Source organism: Primulina tabacum, chromosome 1 (assembly GCF_025594145.1).
Source record: "Primulina tabacum isolate GXHZ01 chromosome 1, ASM2559414v2, whole genome shotgun sequence".
Lineage (NCBI taxonomy): Eukaryota > Viridiplantae > Streptophyta > Magnoliopsida > Lamiales > Gesneriaceae > Primulina > Primulina tabacum.
The window spans coordinates 54,739,925-54,765,405 of NC_134550.1; the positions used below are offsets into that span (position 1 = coordinate 54,739,925).

At 36.8% G+C, this 25,481-nt stretch overlaps 4 protein-coding genes across 4 annotated transcripts; 1 reads left to right on the top strand and 3 right to left on the bottom strand.

Moving 5' to 3' along the window:
* The first annotated feature begins 523 nt into the window (after window positions 1-523).
* LOC142550731 (YTH domain-containing protein ECT4-like) lies at window positions 524-4,833 on the top strand. Its single transcript, XM_075659805.1, has 9 exons — window positions 524-742; window positions 1,392-1,468; window positions 1,578-1,713; window positions 1,843-1,916; window positions 2,090-2,680; window positions 2,941-3,534; window positions 3,626-3,838; window positions 3,958-4,104; window positions 4,212-4,833. Exons 1-9 carry the CDS (start codon window positions 715-717, stop codon window positions 4,452-4,454), a joined length of 2,103 nt encoding a protein of 700 aa, XP_075515920.1. The 5' UTR covers window positions 524-714; the 3' UTR covers window positions 4,455-4,833.
* Window positions 4,597-7,204, bottom strand: LOC142550725 (receptor-like protein 2). The gene has a single exon (XM_075659801.1). The coding sequence runs from the start codon at window positions 7,164-7,166 to the stop codon at window positions 4,983-4,985; it is 2,184 nt and encodes a 727-aa protein (XP_075515916.1). The 5' UTR covers window positions 7,167-7,204; the 3' UTR covers window positions 4,597-4,982.
* Window positions 7,205-14,571: 7,367 nt separating this feature from the next.
* Window positions 14,572-15,910, bottom strand: LOC142550743 (uncharacterized). Its single transcript, XM_075659813.1, has 2 exons — window positions 14,986-15,910; window positions 14,572-14,695 (listed from the first exon to the last, which is right to left on the bottom strand). Exons 1-2 carry the CDS (start codon window positions 15,908-15,910, stop codon window positions 14,661-14,663), a joined length of 960 nt encoding a protein of 319 aa, XP_075515928.1. The 3' UTR covers window positions 14,572-14,660.
* A 454-nt stretch (window positions 15,911-16,364) lies between these two features.
* LOC142550738 (protein ACTIVITY OF BC1 COMPLEX KINASE 3, chloroplastic-like) lies at window positions 16,365-22,585 on the bottom strand. Its single transcript, XM_075659808.1, has 7 exons — window positions 22,384-22,585; window positions 21,425-22,037; window positions 20,287-20,622; window positions 19,574-20,129; window positions 18,481-18,667; window positions 18,017-18,383; window positions 16,365-16,773 (listed from the first exon to the last, which is right to left on the bottom strand). The coding sequence occupies exons 1-7, from the start codon at window positions 22,395-22,397 to the stop codon at window positions 16,645-16,647; spliced, it is 2,202 nt and encodes a 733-aa protein (XP_075515923.1). The 5' UTR covers window positions 22,398-22,585; the 3' UTR covers window positions 16,365-16,644.
* Between the last annotated feature and the right edge of the window lie 2,896 nt (window positions 22,586-25,481).

Genomic DNA, 25,481 nt, shown 5'->3' on the forward strand with positions numbered 1-25,481 from the left:
TTTTCTACCGTAATATTGTTATATTTTTTTATTGAAATTAAGTTTAATAGAGAAATAGATTTTTTGTCATACACAACAATGTGTACAAACACAATAATTATAATATTCATATCAAATTACAAATGTCAAATATTCGTTTTATAAATTGATTAAACAATATTTCAAATATCTAATATTATGTTACACGCAATGTGTGTGCCTCAGCCGCTAATATAAATGAATAATAAGATATTCCAATCGGGTAAAAATCGAATGACTATATATATATATATATTCATTATAATTATTGTTGTTTACTAAATAGACATATTTTTGAGGTATTTTTAAAAATAGTTTACAGTTAATATTCTTTCTATTTTTGAGAAAACTATTATTTTACATTTATTTTTTGATTGTCCCAACAAATATTATGATACAGCAGTGACGTAACTAAGCCATTGAGAAAAGGCCACGTTTCAGCTGTCCGGAGTGACGGGGAGATCTGCAAATACACGGAAATGAAGGGATGAGAAGGAAATAAAGTATTTGAAAAATCACTAAATTTAAGACGGAAACAAACCCGTAAAATTTCCTTTGGCTTCCTCAATCCCAAACCCTACTAGAGTTTGCTTTGTGGCGGCTCCGACGTATACTCCTCTTTTCGCTGTCGTTTTAGGGTTCCGCTTACTTTCTCAACTGATTACTCCTTACAAAGAAGGATCCTATCCATAGGTCATGTCTGCCGTTGCTCCTACCGCAGATCGTATCCTTCAGCTGATTTTTTTGTGTGGTTTTTCTTATAATTTCAGTTTTTGGCTAGGTTTTGTGGATTTTTTTTATACTTTTAGTTTATTTTGTTTATGTGCTTATTTATTTTTAGATTCGGTTTCGTTTTATTTAATTTTTTGTAGATCTGAGCTGAGTTTTAAGATGTTAGCTCTTAGGTGGGGTAAAAAAAATTAAAATATATTTTTTCTGATATTTTGGGTCAGGATCACAAGGAATTTGATTTTTATTTTGGTATCATATACGTGCAGATTTACCTGCTGCTGGCCGAATACTCCCCTCTTGTTAAGTGCTGTTAAAACCATTTTTGGCTAGACGGAAGTTTTTATCTAATAATTTGTTCTTTAAAGCTTCATTTTACTGTAAAATATGCTATTGATTCATACGGAAAAGGAGTTTGAATGCTTGCTGTTTTTATCCCGTTCTAACTCAGGATAATGGATTTTTTTTTTGCTGAGATTGATTTTGAATCATGACATCAACTTGGGATTTCTTTCTGTTTTAAAGCAATAGCTGGTTAGTGCATGCATTATTTATGTTTTTTTGCCATTGTTTCATCGAAGTTTTGGAACAGAGGATCCGTTCTGGGCTAAAAAAATGCGATCCTTTACTGTTATCTGCTATAGAAGGTGCAGATTTGTTGCAGAATTTGACTTTGGATTCACAAGCAAAAACGTTTGAAGTTTCGGATGCCACCAAAAAGGTATTTGAGCTTTATTGCGCTTAAATTATATTTCTGACATTGTTTAAATCTTTTGGAGCATTAACATATCTCAAACTTTTTCTATGATTTTTGGATTGTGAACTCGCAGCCTTCAGTTGATTCTGCTAATGCGGCGAATAGGATTCAGGCAGATCGATCAATCTCACCTCTAATACCGGATTTCATGGATCCAACAATGTGTTACCTCCCAAGTGGTTATCCTTCCCCTGCATACTATTATAGCGGTAAGTTGCTCCTGTAAATCTTGATGTTTTCTATTGCTTATGCACCTGATTGTGAAGGTTATTGAATTTGCTCTGGATTCATATTGTTTGTATCGTATTCCTGATATTAACCCGCCTCTTTGCATTTAGGTTATGATGGGAGTGCTAATGACTGGGACGAATACAACCGATTTGTGAATCCTGATGGGTCAGAGATTTCTGCAGTAAGATCTCTTTCTCCCGATTATATATTTAGGTGCAGGCATGTCTATTGGCTACTAATATGTGGCATTTTTGTGATTAATTGTTGCGTAAATTCTTGATATGTTAGCTGTGAGCCTGATTGAATTTAAACTCTTAATGTTTAATATCATGCCTTCATTTGGAAAATTTCCAGGGTGTTTATGGGGACAACGCATCACTTTTATACCACCATGGATATAGTTACGCTCCTTACGCTCCTTACTCTCCCGCTGTTTCTCCTGTTCCAACGGTTGGACATGATGGTCAGACATATGGAGCTCAGCACTATCAATACCCAACTCCCTATTTCCAGTCACTGACACCAACAGGTGGTCAGTTCCCCACTATGGCTGCACCCCCAAAAGGAGATATAGCAATTGCTGCAGCAGCCGACCAAGGATCATTGCCTATTGATTCTGCTAATTCAAAATCTAATGGCATTTCCAATGGCGGGACCACGAAGGGAAATAATGTTTCAGCACAAGCGCGAGCAACATACAACTCTTCATTTAATGTGAATGGGTCCTATGGAAGGAGTTCTTTGACTGGCGGAATTCCGACGTCTGGTTATCAGGATCCTAGGTTTGGATTCGATGGTATACAGGTACCAATCCCATGGATGGAGAGCCCGTACTTTTTGGATGGACAGCCGAGATCTATAGGTAGTTCTACCTTGACTTCGTCAAGTGCAAATGGAAATGATGCTCCTTCATCCCGGAGTCAGAATAACCAACATCACTTCATGGTATGCCTAATATGACCACCACCATTGATGAACTTTTGCAGTTCTGTAAAGTATTTTTGTCCTGTTGATCTATTTTCTTATCTGCGAATTCTTCGCATCCCGACGGAAGCAGTTCGCATCTTGATTGAAGCATTTACATGTTGGTCTCTTTATCCTATTGTTTTGCACAAGGGATTGACGCTCACACTTTAAGCTCTTACTAACTCTTTATTATTCTCTTGAACATATACATAATAGGATACTACTTTTTTCATCCTCAGGGATTGCACCACCCAAGGCCAATGTCTGCCATGAACACATCCAATGGATACATGAATAGATTGTTTCCGAACAAATTTTATGGTCAATACGGAAAAGCTTATAAGTCGGGTCTGGGCTATGGATCTAATGGATATGATTCACGAACAAATGGACGTGAGTGGATGACTCTTGATGGTAAGTATAGGCCCAGGGGAAGAGGAAATGGTATCTATGGTTATGGCAATGAGAGCATGGATGGCCTGAATGAACTGAACAGAGGACCAAGAGCTAAAATCTCCAAGAGTCAGAGGGGCTTTACTCCAACCGTTCTTGCTGTCAAAGGGCAAAACATTACCTTAACCGGGGCTGCTGATTATGATAAAGAGAAGTCAAGTGTGTGCCCCGACCGGGAACAGTACAACCGACCAGATTTCCCTGAAACCTACGCCGATGCAAGGTTCTTTATCATCAAGTCATACAGTGAGGATGATGTTCATAAGAGCATCAAGTACAATGTCTGGACCAGCACACCCAATGGTAACAAGAAGCTGGATAGTGCATACCAGGATTCTCAAACAAAGCTTGGAGGCTGCCCTGTTTTCCTGTTCTTCTCCGTAAAAGCATATCTATAACTCAGTGTGGTTACTTATTTGGGTTGATGGCATTTTCCTTTGTAATTGTTCTGACATGTTCTCCTTTGCCTAGGTTAACACCAGTGGTCAATTTGTTGGTGTTGGGGAGATGGGTGGGCCTGTTGATTTTAACAAGAATGTTGAGTATTGGCAGCAGGACAAGTGGATTGGTTGTTTCCCTGTTAAGTGGCACATTGTGAAGGACGTACCAAACAGTCTGTTGAAACACATCATTCTTGAAGATAATGAAAACAAACCAGTTACTAATAGTAGGGACACACAGGAGGTATTATATTTGCTTATCTTATGTGACTCACTGTCAACAATGTTGGTGGTATTAGTTTAATTGGTTCTTGGTTATTTTGGAGGGAATATTAAAAATAAATCTTTTAATCCTGTATACAGGTTAGACTGGAGTTGGGGCTTCAGATGCTCAAAATATTTAAAGATCATGCTATTAAACAATGTATCCTGGATGATTTTGATTTTTACGAGGACCGCCAGAAGAGAATTCAGGAGAAGAAAGCAAAGCAACAGCAATTCCAGAAGCAAGTGAGTGAATGATGTACTTATTTCTAATTTTATATTCTTGTACTGGTCTGTGAACCTTCAATTGTCATGCATGTATATTTCTCATTTTTCTGGTCTTCGTCGTTTAGGCTCAAGTATGGGAAGGAAAACCCTCTGAAGAGAAGAACAAGGAAAACATAAATGGGGATCCGAAGCTTCTCAAATCATCAGAGGTGACCTCTGATTCGAACAAACAATCGACAACAGTTGTGCAGACCATTGGGGATTTTACCACCTTAAAAAATGACCCCCCTCCAAAATCTGGAGATAATCTCAAATCAGCCGCAGTTCCGGAGAAGATTGTAGCTAATGGGGTTGCGAATGGTTGCTAGTTTCCACCATGCTGGAAGGGCAAAACCCATTGAAATATACTTGAAGCTTTTAAGTTAAGCATTGGTGGTGCCCTTTGACGTCTTGGTTGCTGGAAATGTTTCAAGTCCCAGAGCTATATATTGGAAGACTTTCGTAGCATGGAGAGGGTTTGGGTTTTAGGAGTCTTGTTTTTCCTTTTTTAGTTTTATGTTACCTTTTTATTAATGCTCAGTTTTCTGTGTTTTACCTTTCTTTTGTGGGAGTCGGCTTTCTGATCTTGTAAAGCTAGCCTAGCCTATTTTTGTATCGTGAAAGAGAAAGCTAGATTCAAGGTTGGATAAAGCACACTACAAAACTCTAGTTGATTTAAGAATCTTCCAGTCTGTGTTATCTTCAAAATTGTCTCGTTGCTGTGATTTAACTCACAATCAAAACGTCTACTTGAATTCGAATCATCATGAAACATGTTTAATGTAAAATACCACATATGATACATACCATTATAATTATGAGATTCAAAACCTATAAATCATTAGGTTACGGCAATGTTACATTGACCTGGTTAGTGGATAACTAATGCTATGGCTAACATCCCTGACAACACTCCACGGACCATGAAACATCAAAGTGAGACTGACCGCAAAAAAGCCTACGAAATATCCAATCCCAAATGGGATATCAGGCGAACTCTCCTCTTCCTCTGATGGCGTTTCAACTAAAGACTTTACCTGACACTTTCTATGCAGTACAAGGCCACAGAGTCTTGGATTCCCCTCGAATGAAGAAGCGGGGAACGTATCAAACTGGCCCCCCCTTGGAATTTCTCCTTGAAGATCGTTGTTGGCGACGCTGAATGCAGACAAGAAATGGAGCCCTTCCAGTGATCTTGGGATCTCACCCTGAAGATGATTCCCCGACATGTCCAATCTTTCCAAATTAACGAGACTGGACAATTCGGTAGGGATGCTACCGCTGAAGAAGTTGTTGGCGAGTTCCAGTGTGTGCAGAAGCTTCAACTGCCCTATCTCTTTTGGGATACTGCCAGTGAGCCTGTTGTTCCCGACTTTCAGTCCCCTCGGCAAGTTAAACAGGCGATTGTATTGAAGACTGTCGAATAAGAAAGGCAGTGCTAAGTGACTCAAATCTGAACTTGAGTTATCCGATATCAAAGCTGGTAACCGGCCTAGTTTGGGTGGAAGACCTCCAGACAGGAAATTTTGTGTAAGGTTTAGGACAAATAGGCTCGGCATATCCCCTAACCAAGTCGGAATCGGGCCATAGATTTGATTGTAGGAGAGATTTAACAATTTGAGCGTCCTCAGTTTAGCAATCCAGAGAGGGATTCGACCCTTGAGCTGGCACCCTCCCAGAGTGAGTATTTGCAGATTTTGGAAACCATTTAGATGCAGGAGGTCCGGAATCGGTTCGTTGTTGAAGCACCTGGATAGAAAGAGAACCTCAAGATTGTCACAGTGTCTAAGAATCTCCAAAGCACCAGCAACGTTAGACAGGTAATTGTCTGAAATCGAGAGGTGGGCTAGAGATTTTAATGAAGCCATGCAAGGTGGAATTTCACCCACTAGCTTGTTGTAGGCCAGCCGAATCGCAGTCAGGGAGCGGCACAAACAGAGGCTTCCAGGTATCTCTCCGGCGAAGCTGTTGTTGCCAAAATCAATGGCTTGAAGACGCTGTAGTTTAGAGAAATCAAGGGTCGAAATTTCACCTCCAAACAGATTGTTTCGCAGCAGGAGGGTTTTCAGATTGGAGCAATCTGTTAAAGAAGGTGGCACGGAGCCATTCAAGCTGTTGGTGTGAAGCTGGAGCTGTTCCAAATTCGTAAGCAACCCAATATCTGGAGGGATCCCACCACTCAATTCATTGACATGGAGCTCTAAAATCCTGAGATTGGAAAGCATAGAAATACTGTTGTCGATTGGCCCCGAAAGTTGGTTGTTTGTGAGGGAAATTTCTTCCAAGGTCTTCAGATTGTACATATCCAACGGAATCAATCCCGACAGAGCGTTGAAACCTGCCCGGAACACTTGCAATCTAGAACACCCACTGATCCCCGGAGCGACAACGCCACTGAACTTATTCATGGAGAAATCCAAGGTCTCAAGAAGCTGGGAGCCGCTGCAGATAGACGAAGGGATTGGCCCCGTAAAGCTATTGTTGCTGACATTGAACTGGATCAAATTCGACCCTAGACGAAGAGACAAAGGATCAATAGACCCATTAAACAGATTGCTAGACAGATCCAAGTTTCGAATGGAAATGGGCAATGTCAGATTGGCTTGAAAGATTGAACCAGAGAGACGATTGTAACTCAAGTCCAGTGTTTGTAGTCGACCAAAAACGCTGTCAGGAACAGGGCCGGAGAGCTGGTTTCTCGAAAGATTGAGGTGAGAAAGAAAAGTAAGGTTGAGAACAAAGTTGGGAAAAATGGTTCCACGGAGACCTCTGCTGGGCAACGATAAATGGCTGACTCGAGCATCGGAGCTTCTGCAAGTCACGCCTTCCCATTCGCAACAATCAGCGGAAGAAGACCAATTCAGAGGGGTGTCGGCGGAGATGTATCGATCGAAACTCAGGAGAGAATGACGCTCGATTTGATGGCAACAGAGAACATTCGGGGAAGAAGAGAAAACGAGGAGAAGAAAGATGAGCAATCTTGACATTGATGGTTGAATATTTGGATGAAGTTTTGCCGTGTGTTTGTTATGTATGTACATTTTACGCTTCCCCCTCTTTATATTGTTATATTATATTATATTTCAAAAAAAATTAATTTTCAAAAAACACATTTTCTATATTACCCGTTGGAAAATAATTTCTAAAGTGTATATTTCTAAGTGAGTCAAAAACTTATATGAGACGGTCTCACGGGTCGTATTTTGTGAGATCGATATCGTATTTGAGTCATCAATGAAAAAGTATTACTTTTATGTTAAGAGTATTACTTTTTATTGTGAATACCGGTAGAATTGACCCGTCTCACAGATAAAGATTCGTGAGATCATCTCACAAGAGACCTAATCTTCAAATGAATGGTCACCGAATCGAATCAAATTAATCGAAACCGATCTCATACGTCAATAATAAATCGAAAAATTGTTCGTTTTCAATATTAAAATTAAAAATGATCAGGGATATAAGTAAAAGATGCTTGGACGAAATAGGAAAACAGAGAGAGACATGAGTCGTAGTCCTAAGGGCATTGAGATTCGAAAGACAAGCAAGGACTCCGAATAAGAACAATAGTGTACCAACTTATGGATACATCCCATTTGGCAGTGTAAATTGTTGACTCAGTTTCCTCGTCTCTTCTTGATTTTAAAGTCATTAGTTTGACTTTTACATCCCCACTTGAAGTTTCACCTCAATTTAAATAAAAAAAAAATTGAATTTAAAAACAAATAAAATATGTAAAAAAAATATCTAAGTTTATTATTTTAACAATTTAATTCATTAGATCGAGTATCTGTTCTATTCTATTAAGTTTGAGTGCATGATAGTAACCACCTAAGAAGGACACCAACATTTTTTTCCAATTTTACTTTTATATGATATTAATATTAAACTTTTTTTTATTTTTTAAAAAAAAAATTTCAACACACTTTTATTTTTTTTATTTAAAAATTTCAAATATCAATTTAGTCTCTCCATAATTTGTCAGATTTCACTTTAGTTCATCGATAATGATAAAAAAGACTGTACACACGCGATACACACGCATCGCGTGTGCACAATAACTACTATTGATTATGAACTCTCATGTCATAGAAAAAAAATACTGCGCAGCTGAGTACGCGGGGAGTGGGATGCACGGCACACACAGCCGGAGAAGGTTGAATATTGTGCTTGATTAGTGTGTGGTCTACAGCTAGTTTTGACTTGTGAGTCTAGTTTTAGTTCAAGTGTTCTTACTTTACTATATAATAATAATAATACTGGGATGCATATTTTCGTGTATGTTACGATTGGTTTTTTTGTCAATAAAATAAAAATAAATAAATGGTAAATTTTTTTTAAAAAAAATAGACACAAATGCCTTAATGTAGAGTCATAAAAAATTAATAGATGTACGTCAATTTTATAATTTTGTGAGACAAATATCTTATTTGGATCATCCATGAAAAAATGTTACTTTTTATGTCAAAAATATTAATTTTTATTATAAATATGAGTAGAATGGACTCTTATTATGAATGAAAATTTGTGAGATCATCTCACTAAAGACCTACTCTTTATATATATGATTGTATGACTGACTTTCACATAATATTTTTATACATCTATCGAATGATGTTCGAAATATAACATTAGATCTCCACTGTATCTAATTGGTGAATTCAGTGTGCACTTGGGAAGTTGGATTTGAAATTCATGGATTTCAATTTTAGTTTTATTGCTTATAATAAAACAATATATCAAAGATTAAATACACATTATAATACCAATTAAATTGAATTTTAAATGACATTATTATCTGGTGAATTTGAAATTCATCGTAATTAACATGAAACAATATACAAGCATGTGAACTTATCTAAACAACAAAAATACATTTGAAACTCATGGATTTGAATCCATCTATCCAAACACGATCTCAAATTATGTTGGTGCAATAATTGTCCTTATTGGGTAGAACAATCGAAACATGCTTCTTGAGATGTTATACTATTTAAAAAGATATAAGTTCCAATATTATCACCACTAGCCATAAATTTGATAAAACGGTAAACAATCGATACTAAAATAGGTATCAGAGTCATGGTCACGAGTTTGATTCTCATTTATTGCAAAAAGTGTAATTATTGCGAGAGAGATTTATGGATATAATAATTGTCTCTGCTATGCAGAGCGATTGAAATAACGCTTGAGTTGCTTTAAAGCTTAAAAATATTTGAGTTGTATTATTACCATCAACTTTAAGATTTATTGTTTTCTTTATCCAAATACTTTAACAACTTATTTTAAAAATAAGACATACATTTTATAAATTTCTAAAGCATATTATAATATAGAAGAACTTATAAAATGTTTTAAATAAGTTCAGTTAAACACTCTATAAATATATATATATAAAAAACTAACTTTAAAGTTAGTTTTAACTTATCACAAAAGATATCATCTTTAAAGTTTTCTTACAACCGCGAGTAGTAAATAAATTATATTGTTTAACAAATTCTTCAAATAAATTTGATTGATTGTTCGTTTATCTATATACCCATCGTTGATATAATACTCATCTAGTTGATGTATAATTTTGATATGTTTCATTATATTGTCGTCTCAGTGATGGACACATAGATAAATATAGTTGGACAATATATCAAAATTATCTCTTCAATTGATCTATTAATTGTAGGGGTGGGCATAAAACCCGAAAAACCGAAAAAACCGACCGAACCGAATAATTCGGTTTAAATGGTTTGGTTTTATCGGTTTTTCGATCGGTTATGATTTTAAAATTTATGAAGTTCGGTTTTTCGGTTCGATTTTCGGTTTTAATCCCAAAAAAACCGAAAAACCGAACCAACCATATTATTGTTAAATATAAAGTTTTTATGTGTAATGGGCATATTATTGTTAAGTATAAAATTTTTTATGTATAATGGGCCTATTAAGATTTAGGAACTTAGTATCATTAACCCTCAATTTTTCAATCCGATCGTTTTCTCTTCTTTTTCACCACTCATCAGTCGACGGTTTCTCTTTTTTCTGTATATATTTCTTTAATATTTTCGTAAGATTATTTGTGTTCCATTCGAGCTGGTTGACACCTTGTTATCATTCTTATTACTGAATATTCTGTTGGATCATGCATTTTCCGTGTTTACATGGTTAATTAGTTATATATTGTTATTTATTCGTATGAAATGTTTGTACACAACACAGGTTATATATATATATATATATATACAGTTTTGATATCTTGCACACCTACCGTGCACACCTTTATGAGCACCGATGAGGTGTCACTCGCCCATTGGATGCGCAATTTTTCTATATTTCATCACATCCAATGGGTGAAATTAAATATTTGAAAAATACTATGATTTAGATTTTAAAGGCATAAAGTGACATATAATTTTATTTCTCAACAAATTTTAGCCAACCGTATATAACCGGCCGTAAAAACCGAACCGTATTACAAAAAAATCGAACCGAACCGTAATAAAATGGTTTGGTTTTGGACTAGAGATATTCAAAACCGAAAACCGAAAAACCAAACCGTTGTAGAGTAAACCGGACCAAACCGACCGTTGCCCACCCCTAATTAATTGTCATTGTTACACAAAAACGAAGTTATATTTTAAATCAGGCAAATAACTAATGTTCTAAAACTATCCGCACACTTTTTGTGTGTGTAATGTTATCCTTTTTACGAAACCAGTCTAACCATCCCCATACCTACCTGTGGGCTTAGCACAAAATGTTTTAAAAAAATTTAGTCTTACTTGTCCATTGCATAATTGCTAATTGTTCTTATTATGTTATGGGATTAGCTCAAATATTCTTTTAATATTTTAACCCGAATCAAATTCTATCATTAAATTTCATAATTTTAGAATTTGTTATCCTTTTTCATAATACTATATACTATATATATATTATTATTATTATTTAAATTTCATATTCTATTTTATATAGTATTTAAATTTCATATATTATTTTTTGGACTTACTTATTTATGAATTTAATTGAAGTATTCCCCATCATGATATTATGGATCTCGATATATCGATTTTTTACTTAATTTTTTTGTATTCGTATTTAATTTAACCTATCCTACTACAAAAGTTTGATTTCGTCTCTGGGGGGGAATTCCTATCTGATTATAGGACTCACACAAGTGGGATTTGAACCCTTTTCTGATTTATAATCAATATTTTATGAAAAATCTAAATATTTATAATCCATTTGCTATGTATCTTTTTTAAAATTCATGCTTGAAATATATATGAAAAAATAACACCAAAACTACAAAATTCTTTAATGTTGATAAAGATTGGTCAATTACGCATGGATGAATAAATCAAGGTATAGCGAAGAGAGTTCCATAAGCATTAACCAAATCAATTGTAAAATTACAATGTATAAAGTAAAATTGTGCATAAATGTAAATAATGTTAAAAGGTATAAGAGAGAACAAATTTGGGAGGAAAAATTCCCTGATCTGATAACCTTCTGTTATTGAAAGAAAACAAAATCACCTGTTTACAACTAAAAAAACTAAAGCCTATTTATACTAAGGAAAGAAGAAAGGTACACGTAAATGTAAAACCCGTTTCTCTTAATTTACAATCACGACTTTAATACTCCCCCTCAAGCTTGGAACAAATCCAGCATTCCAAGCTTGGACACGAGATAATGATGTTGGCCTTTTCCCAGCGCTTTAGTTAACAAATCCGCCGGCTGCTCTTCTGTCGAAACATGGGATGTTTTGATCGATTTATCACAGATCTTTTCTCGTACGAGGTGACAATCTATCTCGATGTGTTTAGTCCTCTCGTGATACATTGGATTGGCTGCAATGTGTAGTGCGGCAGTACTATCACAGTAGATAATTACTGGAAGTGCTAAATGTATTCCCATGTCTTTGAGAATTCCAACCACCCAAATTACTTCACATGTTGCATTTGCCATTGCTCTATATTCTGCTTCAGCCGAAGATCTCGAGACTGTCGCTTGCTTCTTGGTTTTCCATGACAGCAACGAATCTCCAAGTTTCACGCAATAACCAGTAACTGACCTCCTTGTCATGGGACAAGTTCCCCAGTCTGAATCACAATAAGCTGTTAGAGATGAAGAGTTTTGTGCAGAGAGCAAAACTCCCTTACCAGGTGAAGATTTTAAATATCGCAGCACTCTCAAAGCTGCCTCCAAGTGTGATGTTTTCGGGTTGTTCATGAATTGGCTTAGTGTTTGCACAACATAGCATATATCAGGCCTTGTAACGGTAAGATATATAAGCCGACCAATCAACCTTCTGTATTCACCCGCATTACTCAATAGCTGATCATCAATAGCATGTTTTCCTACAGTTTCGTCAAATTCCTTCGAAGTAAGCCTACTGTTTTGATCCATAGGAGTGTCAGAAACCTTTGCACCTGCCAAACCTGCGTCTGATATAAGTTCCAAAGCATACTTCCTTTGATTCAAACATATCCCATCTTTCGATCGAGCAACTTCTATGCCAAGAAAATATTTCAACATCCCCAAGTCCTTAATTCTGATATGCTTGTGCAGATGTTTCTTCAATGATTCGATCGAAGGTTGATGATTACCAGTGATCACTATGTCGTCAACATAAACCAGCAATATGGTTATAAAATCATATTCTTTCTTGACAAACATTGAGTGGTCATGCGTGGATTGACAAAAATCAGCCCTTTTCATGATGGACGCAAATTTAATATTCCATTGTCGCGATGCTTGTTTGAGCCCATATAATGATTTCATTAGTTTGCACACCTTGGTCCCTTTATTCTCCCCCTGGCTTCGAAGTCCCTCATGATCCTCCCCCTGGCTTCGAAGCCCTTGAGGTAATACCATATAAATCTCCTCATCAAGGTCCCCTTGAAGGAAGGCATTAGTAACATCCATTTGAAACAAAGGCCAATGAAACATGGCAGCAACAGTAAGAAGGCATCGTACAGTGGTGATCTTGGCTACGGGGGAAAAGGTGTCATGAAAGTCAACTCCATGAAGTTGGGTATATCCCTTGGCTACAAGTCGCGCTTTATATCGATCCACACTACCATCAAAATTGTATTTGATCTTGTAGACCCATTTATTGCCAATAGGAACCTTTCCCAATGACAAATCAACTATTTCCCATGTATGGTTACTTGCCAACGCCTGCAGCTCAATATCCATAGCAGACTGCCAACGGGGATCAAGTACTGCCTCATGATAGGAGGTAGGTTCTTTGCTGATAGAAAGGTTCGAAAGGAAGACTTTATAGGAGAGAGACAACTTATGGTAAGTGAGGTAATTAGAAATGGGGGGTGTAAAGAAGAAGACGTGGACAAACACATGTAGTCTTGAGACCAAATTGGTGGTTTGGAAATACGAGTAGAACGTCGAGGAGGACAAGTTTCAAGATTAGGAATTTGGGGCTGTGAAAACGGTGGCAATGTATCAGCAATAATAGTGTCATGTGGGATGTTTACGGGAGAAAGAGGAAAAATCGATGTATTCTGTTCAGTATGCGATAAAGGAAAAACACTTTCATGGAACAGAATATCCCGAGAGACAAATATTTTCTTTGTGGTTATGTCCTGAACTTTATATCCTTTTTGGGAGTTGGAGTAGCCAAGGAAAAGACAAGCACTAGCACGGGGAGCAAATTTATCCCCTCGAGGTAGTGTTGAAGCATAGCATAAGCAACCGAAAACTCGTAAATGAGAATAAGAAGGAACGACACCAAATAAGGCTTCAAAAGGTGTCTTGTTAGATAAAAGTGGTGTTGGGGTGCGATTGATGAGATAGACCGAAGTGAGAACACAATCACCCCAGTATGTATCAGGTAGGGATGCTTGAAATTTTAATGAACGGGCAACATTGAGAATGTGACGGTGTTTGCGCTCAACAAGACCATTTTGTTGAGGGGTATAAGGGCAAGAACTTTGGTGGATAATACCTAATGTATGAAACAAATCAGTACAATCGCGTTGGAAAAATTTCATCGCATTATCTGTTCGAATCATTTTAACAGCAGTGGAAAATTGAGTTTTGGAAAGAGAGAGAAATCTTTTAATCATTGGAAGAACATCAAGCTTCGAGTGCAACAAGTAGACCCAAGTTGCACGTGTATAGTCATCCACTATGGTTAGAAAATACCTTTCCCCATTGTATGTGGGTGTATGGAAGGGTCCCCAAACATCCATATGGATTAATTGAAAAGCAAAGGATGAATCAACTGATCTTTCTTGGGAAAACAAATGCGAGTTTGCTTTGATAAAGGACAAATGTTACAATGGGACAAATGAAAATTATTCGATAAAAAAGGCAACATTTGCATCCTAGTCAAAGATATGTGTCCTAGGCGTTGATGCCACAAGAATTCCTTGTTAGTATCAAGTTTCTGTGTACGAGTTACAGCTGAAAGTAATGATCTATACATAGGTATTCTAGAATCAGGTAATGAGGAAGTAGGTGATACATCCAGAAGCTTCAGACTTGAATTGTTTAGGTAGTAAAGGCCATGTCTCTCTTTACCAATCCCCACTATCTTCCCATTTGAGAGGCCCTGAAACACACAAAACCGAGGAAAGAATGTGACAAAGCAATGATGATCTTTAGTGAATTTCGAAATGGAAAGAAGATTATGACGGAAGTCTGGGACAACAAGAACATTTGATAATGTACTGGTGTGATTTATGGGAATGGCACCTAGGCTGCTAATTTTGGTGGCACTACCATTTGGCAATTGGATTGAACCCGTGGCATCTACATGTGATCTAGTAACGTGTGGCAATCCATCAAGGCCAACCATAAGATCATTAGCACCATAATCAATAATCCACTCAATATCATTACCTGCTATGTTCACAGTAGGAGGAATCTGTTTATCACTGATTTGTTCTTTTTCAAGAAGCTTCAAAATGGCCGCATATTGATCTGGTGAAAAAAATGATCCTGAGCTTGTTGCTGCACTGGACTGATCAACATGATCAACACCAGCAACAGTTGTATTAGCCTTGCCCATTGCTCTGCCTTTGTCATAGCCTTCTCTGTCAAATCTCTGGTTACCAGCTTTCCACGGTCCCTTATAGAATTTGTGTCCAGGGGGATAACCATGTAGTTTAAAACAGGTGTCTTTGTTATGACCCAACATATTGCAATGTTCACATCGAACATCAATCTTCCTCTTATTTTGGGCAGAATAAAATGCAGAAGGTTCCAGCCGTTGTGGAGGCACACTTAGCAAACTACGATGTGACTCCTCTTGAGAGATAATTGCGAAAGCACTGCTCACCGTAGGAAGGGGATCCATCATGAGGATGTGACTTCGGATGTGAGTGAAACTCTCATTAAGTCCCATGAGAAATTGAAGAAGTTTGTGTTGCTGGTCAAAGGCAATAAATTTTTTGGAAGATTCACAAGAGCAGATAGGCAACGTTACAAGAGATGCATATTCATCCCATAGTTGTCGAAGCTTAGAATAGTATGTTGAAATTGAGTTGCTACCTTGAACATGACAACCAATTTCTCTATGAATCGCAAAAATCCTTGAACCGTTCACTTTATCGAAGCGTTCACGGAGATCATTCCACACCACAGCCGCGTCAGATGAATACACGATTCCACCAAATATTTCCTTTGACACAGCGTTCATAATCCAGGATAACACGATCGCATTACACCTCTCCCATTGGAGCTCTTTGTCTGATCCTTGATCTGGTTTCGGATAGCTGCCATCAACAAACGCAAGCTTATTCTTGGCTCGAAGGCCAATTTTCATTGCGCGGCTCCAGATTCCGTAATTTTCAGTACCAATGAGCTGCTCATTAATCAAATTGAGCCCTGGTATGTCTCAAGAATTAACATGTAGTGGATCTAGAACATCAATGGAAGACGAAGCCATATTCTAAGAAACAACGATCAATCAATCTCAGAAAATATCCAGGAAGAGCATCTTAGGGCTCTGATACCATGTTAAAAGGTATAAGAGAGAACAAATTTGGGAGGAAAAATTCCCTGATCTGATAACCTTCTGTTATTGAAAGAAAACAAAATCACCTGTTTACAACTAAAAAAACTAAAGCCTATTTATACTAAGGAAAGAAGAAAGGTACACGTAAATGTAAAACCCGTTTCTCTTAATTTACAATCACGACTTTAATAAATAATATAACTATGCATTCCAATCGTGGATTAGCAAAGCGAAAAACAGAGGGCATAAAATAGAAGAACAATGCCTATAAAAGATTTACATTGCAATAGTCAAACTGTCTCATTCGTCGGAGGAATTTTCTCTGTATAAGGAAGCCATTTCATGTGTATCTTTTTTTGTATTTTTTTTAACGGGAACTTGCAGCGGCTATCGGTAGGTATACACTGGATAAACTTTCGGACTGAAGCAGAATATCATAAGTGAGTTTCTGTTTACCTTTTGTATCAGATGAGGTATCGATCCCCTACCCAGGGAAAATAATAAATAAAAGAACAAATTTACAAAGATAGTAGTGGTAGAAATTATGAAGTGGGAGCAGGATTTGAGGGTGGAGCCCGGAGAACTTGCTGTAATAAGCGTGCAGCGAATCGTTGAGTGATTCCACCAACCAAACGCCCTCCCAATCTCCGTGCTCCTGGTTCTTGCAGAACCTGGTTCGGTAAAAAAGCTTCTTGGGTCAGCTCATACATGCGTATACTTGCTTTTCTAAAGCAAAACAATAAAATACTATTTTCATCGACTATGGATTGAAATGGGTCTAACTCATAATATGATACACTACGGATCACAGTCCACCTTTTTCCTTTCACATCAATCAGTTCTGCATAAACAATTATTCAGAAGAGAAAGAATCCCAAACATCCAATATTATATTTTCACCTCCAATCTTACTTTAAACCAGAGTTCAAGAATCATTGGCATATTTCTGGAGGAATTGAAATCAAACCAAGTGTAAGATACTGTCAAATCTCAGTGAGTTCATACTGCTTATATATTGAGTGAAACATATAAGTTGGGTTCCACTTCAGGGGACAACCCCTATGGATATACACACAAAACTTGAATCCAATGAGGGGATTTATTTTGTAAGTATCGACAAAACCTTAGGCTGGTTAGGAAGTCGAGTTGATCGACAATAACTAGACCAGATATCTCTGTCCTAGGGATCGTGATTGTTTTTATTAGTTCCAAAATTCCCACGGTGATGGTCATTAGTCTGCTGTTCATCCTTAGGATTGTGGTTCATACTTCATACACAGAGACATTGTCAAATATATCAATCCTGTTTATGCTGAGTGAGAATATCATAGAGATCTATTATAGGTTACTGATTTTGTCATTTGATTACACAAAAAATAAGAACAAAAAATAGGTCTTGAACCAATTTAAAGTCTACATAGAACGTAGCAGGACGTATCAGTTGTGAGCTAATTACGGCATAGAGAACGGTGGGAGAACTAATATCTAAACATTCCCATCCCCTGGGGTTCATTTGCAATGTTAATGCACCTAATCATGTTGTTTTGGATTCAAAGCATAATTCACTATCATGGCATATAAAATTCCCACTTCGCAATGATGATTTGACCTTTTGGGAAAATCTGCTGATTACTTGGCTAATTTCTTTAGAGGGTATGGATTAGTTCCAGAAATCGTTATATTTGTGACAAGCTAATAATATAACACATACAAGCTCAAAGTTTTATAGTTTTTGATTATTCAAGTTATTCAGAGGCCCAGAGCATAACTATTTGAATTACCTCTCACGGTGGAGTAACAATCCATGACTGTTATTCCCGAACACTGTGATTTTAGATGTAATGTTACCCAGACTTCAGGGAGGTATTGCAGTTTGCGTGAAGTAAAAACTTAAAGAACGCGATAAATTCTAACCTGGAGTATGGGCAGCAAAATACTGGGATCAAAATTATTTGAGGATTGTAGAAGCGCCCATATTCTGAATACCTGTGCCCTAAGCTCCAGCATACTTTCCTGTTCAGCAATGTTAATTGCAAATGGACTGGTTGCATTAGCATTATAGATAAGAGACCGTACAAGATCAGGCATAGAGTTGTATGATTCAAGCACAGAACCCAGGACAATAGCTTCAGTAGCGCGAGCAGCTTCTTTAATTACCAAAACCCTCAGCTCTTCACCATCAGCACCCAACAATAGTTTGAGAACAGGTTGCAAAGCATCTTTGGCAGAGAAATCTCGGTCTTTCTTCCCTTGGACTAGCAAGTTTTCGAGTCTATTCCACCTGGGCAAACAATGAAAGTAAGCTTTTAATTCTACCAATGACTCGGGAGAATAGCATATACACTACACCAGAACTGAACAATTTAGACTATACATGCCTGAATCTCCCATCCTTGAAAAGCAACTCAATAAGTGCATCTCTCAGATATGGATTCGGGTCTGTAAGAAGCCTTTTAGCAAAATATGGATATGACGCAGCCAGCACCTTGAAATTAGGGTCAGCATACAGAGCTAAACCTTCTAGAACAGTGAGAGACCTCAAAATCAAGGCATAATAAGCTGGCACTGCAAAAATAAATCAAGTAGAAATAGCAATCAGAAATGGAGATGAAAGTATAATAGCTGTAGATAATATTTGAATTATGTGAATAAACAACCTAGCACCAGAACTCCTTAGCTAACATAAATTGCTACAGATTTCTAATTTACAACAACCGGTGAAATATGAACTGATTTCAATACAGCATTTAGAATAATTACCACCTGCTACAGATTATATATGTACTACAGACAAGTGGCAAGAATAAAAAGTATGGGTGAATTTGGCCTCCTTTACTATGATAGAAAGTGGCTAGATCTTTGCTACTCTGACTTTTTACTTCGAGTCAAGGATTTATCAGAAGATTATGCTTCAGGCTATCAAATGAATGCATACACATAAACACAAGCCACATTTAAGCATAAAAAAGAATTAAGCCTAATACTAAACCTTCATTCAACTCATCATCTCAGAATTATGAATTTTAAGATGCAACTGTATTCAGACATCAAATTGTCATTTGAGTTCTATCAGGAGTCTAAATGTAGTACATTAGACAGTTAATTTCAATGGCATCAGGGATTTTTCTTGCTGCAATGATGAACAATGCTTTTTCTTCAAGCCAGTTTTCACTAATATTAATCCATATTTAATATATAAACCAAACCAGCACTCACTTTCAGGAAACCACATTCTCAGGTATTGTTCATCAGCCAGGAAACAGTAGCTGAAGACAGCTTTCTACATCATTATGGCCCAAATACTCTTCTCTATTTTCCTATACTCAAGCCCATCTGGCAATCAACTTTTCAACAATGATATAGCCTAAATATTTCTTCCTCTGCGTGAAGTAGGAGTCACAATGTTCTCACATAGACTTGACCTATCAAATGCAGTCAATATAGATTGTTTCAAGGAAAGTAAATCCTTTCCGTTGAACGGATATTGATACAAGACAGCACCCAAACCATCCACAATTGTTTTGAAGTTGAGCTCACTCACGGTTGAATTTAGAGCATCATCAAAGAAGTTTCTTAGCGCTGGTACAATAGGAGATACATCTACATCAGGGGACAAGAAGTCTAAGACATAATAATCACGTGCCATAGCTTCATAGTCTCGATTAACCATGTGCACAACATGACCAATTATCGCAGATCTTGCTTGTTCAGGAGTCTCACTCATCATTCCAAAATCAAGAAAAGCAAGCTTCCCGTCAGGTGTCGCTAAGAGGTTCCCTGGATGAGGATCAGCATGAAAATAGCCATACTCAAGCAGCTGCCTAAGACTGCATTGAATCCCGGTGTTTACCAGATCCAGAACTTTGAGCCCCTGCCTCTCAATGGCATCTTGCTCATTTAGTTTGACCCCTTCAACCCACTCCATAGTTAGCACCTTTCCACTCGTGTAGTCCCAGAAAATATCTGGAACAAGAACATCTTCTTTGTCGGCATACAACTTTTTAAATCTCCTTGCATTTTGACCCTCCTGCATAGACCTGTCAAAATTAACATTCAAACCTACTAGCTTTCTAGATCATACAACTAAATGAAGGGCATAGGGTGTATCCTAATAGACACCATGTGCAATATTACTACAAACTTGGATGAGCTTCAAGGAAATAGAAATAATCTGAAAAACTAACCTGCACATAATTGAGTTCTTGGAAAACCCTTCTAGCGAATTCATCTATAAGAGCGACAACATCACTTGAAATTATATCAACGTACTTATTTATAAGAAATCCTAAGCCTCGTATCAGATAAAAATCTAGCCCTATCGCTGCTTCAATACCAGGTCTTTGCACCTTCACAGCAACAATCTGCCCGGAAAACTTCAGTCGTGCCTTGTAAACTTGGCCTAGACTGGCAGCAGCAATTGGAGATGCAGATATTGATGAGTAAATAGAATCAAGTGGACATCCCAACTCTTTCTCAATACATGAAAATGCTTCTTCATCTGGAAATGTCGGTAATGCATCCTACTCCAACAACAAAAAGAAAATCACCACGACATTTAATCAACTTAGTAACAATATCAGGTAACATCTAATTTATATCGTCCTGATTCTAGTACTTCCCTAGTGTCAACAACAGAAGGAAAAAATACTAAGTTAATAAGACTGCAATTCGAAAATGTGATGGCTCAAAGTTGCATTATTGATGCTTGAAGAAATAGACAGATTTTGGTTCAAAGCTGAAGACTTGCAAGACTTAAAAGCAAAAAAACAGTTTGTGAAAACTAATTTTGCATTGATTTATTTTAATGTTTTCCCCCTTAAAACCCACTTGATGATCTTGAACTTAATATCATCATTCCAAGGATTTTGTCTGACATTAAATAAAGTGAAGTGAATAATTGTTTAGAAAAATATAATTCGACTAGAATTTATATACTTATAAGACATTATAATGAATCTCTTTCAACATGAAGCAAGTTCACTTGTACCTTTGTCCTGTGGAGAAAACAGGAGACCTCATAAAACATTTCTTAACACAGAGGATCGATTAAAATGAATAAGTAAGGATACACGCTTTTGCAACAAAAAGTTACAATCATTGTGCCAAAAGCAGACGTAAAACTTTCTATGAACATTTCATACTAAAGTAACAAAAAATTTATGGCATCTTTCATCTCACTAATGAAAGACAATCCTGATCAATGCATCATCACACAAAATACATTTCCCCGTCATACCAGTGGTATGTTTTAATCTGATTTGTCAATACTCATATAAAAAAAATCGATAAACCAGGATTAATTGTAAATGAAATATACGGTACCTGCAACTGAGAAAGCTCCTCGATATATATTGGTGGGCACAAATCTGGCCTCGTGGACAAGCCCTGTCCAATTTTGACAAAAGTAGGTCCCAATCTGGTGAAAGTCTTTCTGAGCTCAACAGCCCGCAATCTCTGGTTCCTATCAAGCAGGCCGTTGACTCGGTCCAGCCACAGATTTAGAGCAAATGTACCCACTCCTGCGAAAATCTCCACCGCCCTGCCCACCACCTTGAATGGTCGGGAGCCATACATACGGATCAAATCTTCTGGGCTGTAGATAGAAGCATTAACGGCACGGGCCATCGCCCTGGCTTCTGCTTGCATATCGTCAGCTCGGTCTCTGGAAAGAGCTGCGGACGTGGATGAGTCATCTCTCACACGCAGGACAACAGAACCGGCATTCTCCCCACCTCCAGTCCCGCCTCCACCTCCGCCTCTGAGGGCAGGCACGGGTCTCGACTTCTCCACCAGCGCGGCTCTGGGCGGCCTATCTTTCCACGTTGGTGTCCTACGATTCAGGCTGGTGGCACCGGCACAGCAAGGCACAGTGATTGAGGTGGAATTCATGGGCGCACGAGCGCCGGGAATTCCAGCTAACTTCTTTAATTCTAGTCTTCAAAGGCAGGTTGATTGATGATTACCTTACAATAAATCTGGATCACAATTAATCTTGGTGTAATATTTGCAAAAGATAACACTTTGCTAGTGTAAAGATAATATGGGAAACCCAGTTTCAAGTGTTTTGGGACTTACATATACGCGGTCTTTCGCATATTCTTTATAAATTATTACACTTTCACCAACTAACATCCAAAACAGAAGGTAAGAATAACTTTACGACTTAAAGAAGACGAACGAAGAGAAACCCAAAACCCAATCGAAGCACTAATTAGCCTGGAAATCCAAGAAGAGGTGCAACTTTTGTAGAAGCAGCTCACGTGTTCCATACAGAGGCTTACTGCTTATGATCCATTCCTTCTCAAGAACTCCCGCTTTGCCACTATTCACTGTATAGTATTCAGGATCTCATCGTGAAAAAGCAGAAACGATTAGATAAATTGAACTTCTCAAAATATCAGCCAATGCATATCCTTTGGCATAAACATGGCTGCCTCATATTTTTCCCATGGTGCTACTCGTTTTCGTCTCCCTGTGTTCAAATTTTTCATTTATTCTTTTCCCCAAAGTCGCGTGATCTTTCTCAACTATTCATATTTTAATCTTTTGTCAAGAAATTAACGCAAAAATGTAATAGTTTTTTTATTTTTTCTTGTGACGATAAGATACCATTTATTTAATGATCTCATTTAGATCCAATGACTCAAGATGTAATTCTACATCGAGAGTCCATGATATATAATTTTTTCCCATGATGTCAAGCGTAAATAATTCGTGTTTTGTCAAATTTGGTATGATGGTACTATAAAAATAACAATGTATTTTATTTGTTAAGTTCTAAATCTATTAATATGACAATACAAAGTAACAGATAAATTATAAGTAAAACCATTCTTAAAACGCGAGACGGATATTATCCGATAAATATAAGACTAGTTAGTATAATAATCAAAATAATTATACAAAATAACCTTGAAATAACCATTTTCTTTTTTTTCGAAAATTTCAATGAAGAAAATTTTTAGAAGGAGAGTAAATTTGAAATGATTGAATGTGTTTGTAAAATCATATTTATAAGGTAAAAACTAATTGTTTATGACCGTTACAAAAGCTTAAAAAAATAAATGTATGTATATGTAAATTTTATGGTAATAATATGACGTAAATAATGTTACTTATGTTTAAATAATTATGTATATCACATCATATTATTATAATGAGGTGTCAGGGACTCCTTTTATATAATGCTGTGACATTATATATATATATATATTATACATAGAGACTTGATAGGTGCAGGGTATTTATGGACGAAAGAGGCCAGCTGTCTTTTTTCAATTTATTTTTTTAAAAAACAATAAATTAATCATGTTCACACCCATTGAGTACGCGCACAAACACGAAATCGAACCCTCGTTACTGATAGTACAGATGGAACCTGCAATAACTTTGTAGAAAAAAGTTAAATTTTGAATTGTTTCTGTATGAAGTTGAGGCGCTGTAGCTTTTGATTCCGCCTTTAAAAAAAATTGACTCTTTGGAGTAAAGGGACAATTTACCGGTCATTTTTTCAAGGGAGTCGAAAAATTCGAATCTTTACACGCGATTACCTGTTTCCGTTTCTATTCGCTACGAGATTGGGATTAGGAATTTTTTTTCATGTATGTGTACGTGTTATGGGAATTTATTGAGCGTGTGCGTATGCAAATAGTGATGCTTTTTAACTTTGATGGATTGAAACATGAGAATTTATTTGAATCTCATAGTGAAATTCGAAATTCGATTTAGGTCTATAAATATTTGATGCATTTGTTGTGTGAAATGTTTTGTTTCTCTTTCCTTCTACTTATGCAGCAAGCTTTGTTCATATTATTTTCTTAATTATCTGTTACTGTCTATGCTTAAATCCGCTAAAGCCGATACATTCATTACCAAAGGTGATTTATAAAATTCTTTGTACCATGCAATTCATTTTTCTTATAATGTTGTTGTTCCAACTCATTGATTAAAGCTCAGAACCTGCATCAGTGCTATACTTGTGTTGTTGAGTTTTAACAATGGTGAGTTGTTTCGCTTGTAATTGTTTGTAGTTTTAATCTTATTTTGTTGCACGTTGATAAAGTTTGTGATTTTTTGTACATTATAGGGGAAAACATATGTTGTCTACTGGACGTGAACCAGGTATTTATAACACATGGGGAGAAGCATCTTCTAAAGTTAATGGACATTGGAGTGCGATCCACCAGTCTTTCAAAAATAGAGAGGGAAGCAGAAAGAGCTTATGGTACATTTCTAGTGAAACACGCTGCAGGTACTTCCTCCAAATCAAGTGCAAACGAAAGTTCAAGTTCACCTACATCTTCAAGTTCAAATACAAGGGGAAAAGTTTCGCAGCCCGAACAAATAAACAAGTTGCAAGGAATAGAACATAACTTGGATGAGATAAAGAAGAATTTGGAAGAGATACAAGAGAATTTGAAATATCTACAAATTAGTGACCATGATTAAATATATGGCCCATGTCCATTCTAGATAGTTGAGTTCTCCTAGTGTGGATTTTGTTCATTTTGGGTTTGTTTTCTAAGTTTGTTTCATGTCCATTCTCCATTTTTTTTCTGCATTTAGACTTTTGCTAGCAACCACCACTTTTTATGGCATTTCTCATTTCCTTATTCTATGCATTATCGATTGGACAAAACATTCAAATTGTACTTAAAAACACCATATGTATACATATTTAAATTTGGACAGCACACACACGAGCGTTCTCGTTGTATTAAAAACGATTCAATCCATAAAGACAAAACAAGGGGGAGAAAATTACACAATAAATGGATGACACTATGTAGGCGACTATCTTCACTGTGGTGCATCATCAGGTTTGCTGGTTTCTTTGATGTCATCAACTCCGTCATCCTTCAGCAGAAAACAAAACATAATAAATTTTTTCGATTACTTGATCAAGATAACATACAGAGCTATAGAGTAATGAAAAACAAATATTTGAGTTATCATCTGTTAATCCAAAATCTTCTCCATCTGAGTTCTCGTCTTTGCTATGATTATTTAGTTTGACCTGATAAATGAAAGTTATCATCCTTACAAATATTAATGAAATTATTTAGTTTTTCAAAAATTTATCAGTACATACCCGTGTTTCAAATTTAAACAGTTGCGCTTGTCATGTGACACACCTCGATGCTCGCATCCTCGACACTGTCTGCCCCTTGAGGTTGACTTCTCCTTCCATGATTTTAATCTCTTCCTGCGTCCTTTTGTTTTTATTTCAGAAGGATCCATTATACCAATGCCTCCATCCATGGTTCTCCTACTTTGACTTCCATTGCTTAATGTTCTATTAATTTTCATTTCCTTCATTTTGCTATCAATACAATCAAACTGTTCAGCCAAGAAGTTTGTCCCCTCATCGCTGAAACAT

What these genes read in the sequence shown, in the direction of transcription:
- LOC142550731 (XM_075659805.1), top strand. Translation starts at nt 715, where the DNA reads ATGTCTGCCGTTGCTCCTACCGCAGATC. An exon ending in CGTTGCTCCTACCGCAGATC is followed by an intron (nt 743 to 1,391) that starts GTATCCTTCAGC and finishes TATCTGCTATAG; the next exon opens with AAGGTGCAGATTTGTTGCAG. An exon ending in TTTCGGATGCCACCAAAAAG is followed by an intron (nt 1,469 to 1,577) that starts GTATTTGAGCTT and finishes GTGAACTCGCAG; the next exon opens with CCTTCAGTTGATTCTGCTAA.
- LOC142550738 (XM_075659808.1), bottom strand. An exon ending in AGGAGCTTTCTCAGTTGCAG is followed by an intron (nt 20,623 to 21,424) that starts GTACCGTATATT and finishes TTGTTGGAGTAG; the next exon opens with GATGCATTACCGACATTTCC. An exon ending in TTTTGCTGCCCATACTCCAG is followed by an intron (nt 16,774 to 18,016) that starts GTTAGAATTTAT and finishes TTACCGAACCAG; the next exon opens with GTTCTGCAAGAACCAGGAGC.
- LOC142550725 (XM_075659801.1), bottom strand. Translation starts at nt 7,166, where the DNA reads ATGTACATACATAACAAACACACGGCAAAACTTCATCCAAATATTCAA.
- LOC142550743 (XM_075659813.1), bottom strand. Translation starts at nt 15,910, where the DNA reads ATGAAAATTGGCCTTCGAGCCAAGAATAAGCTTGCGTTTGTTGATGGC. An exon ending in TCCTACTGTGAACATAGCAG is followed by an intron (nt 14,696 to 14,985) that starts GTAATGATATTG and finishes TGTGTGTTTCAG; the next exon opens with GGCCTCTCAAATGGGAAGAT.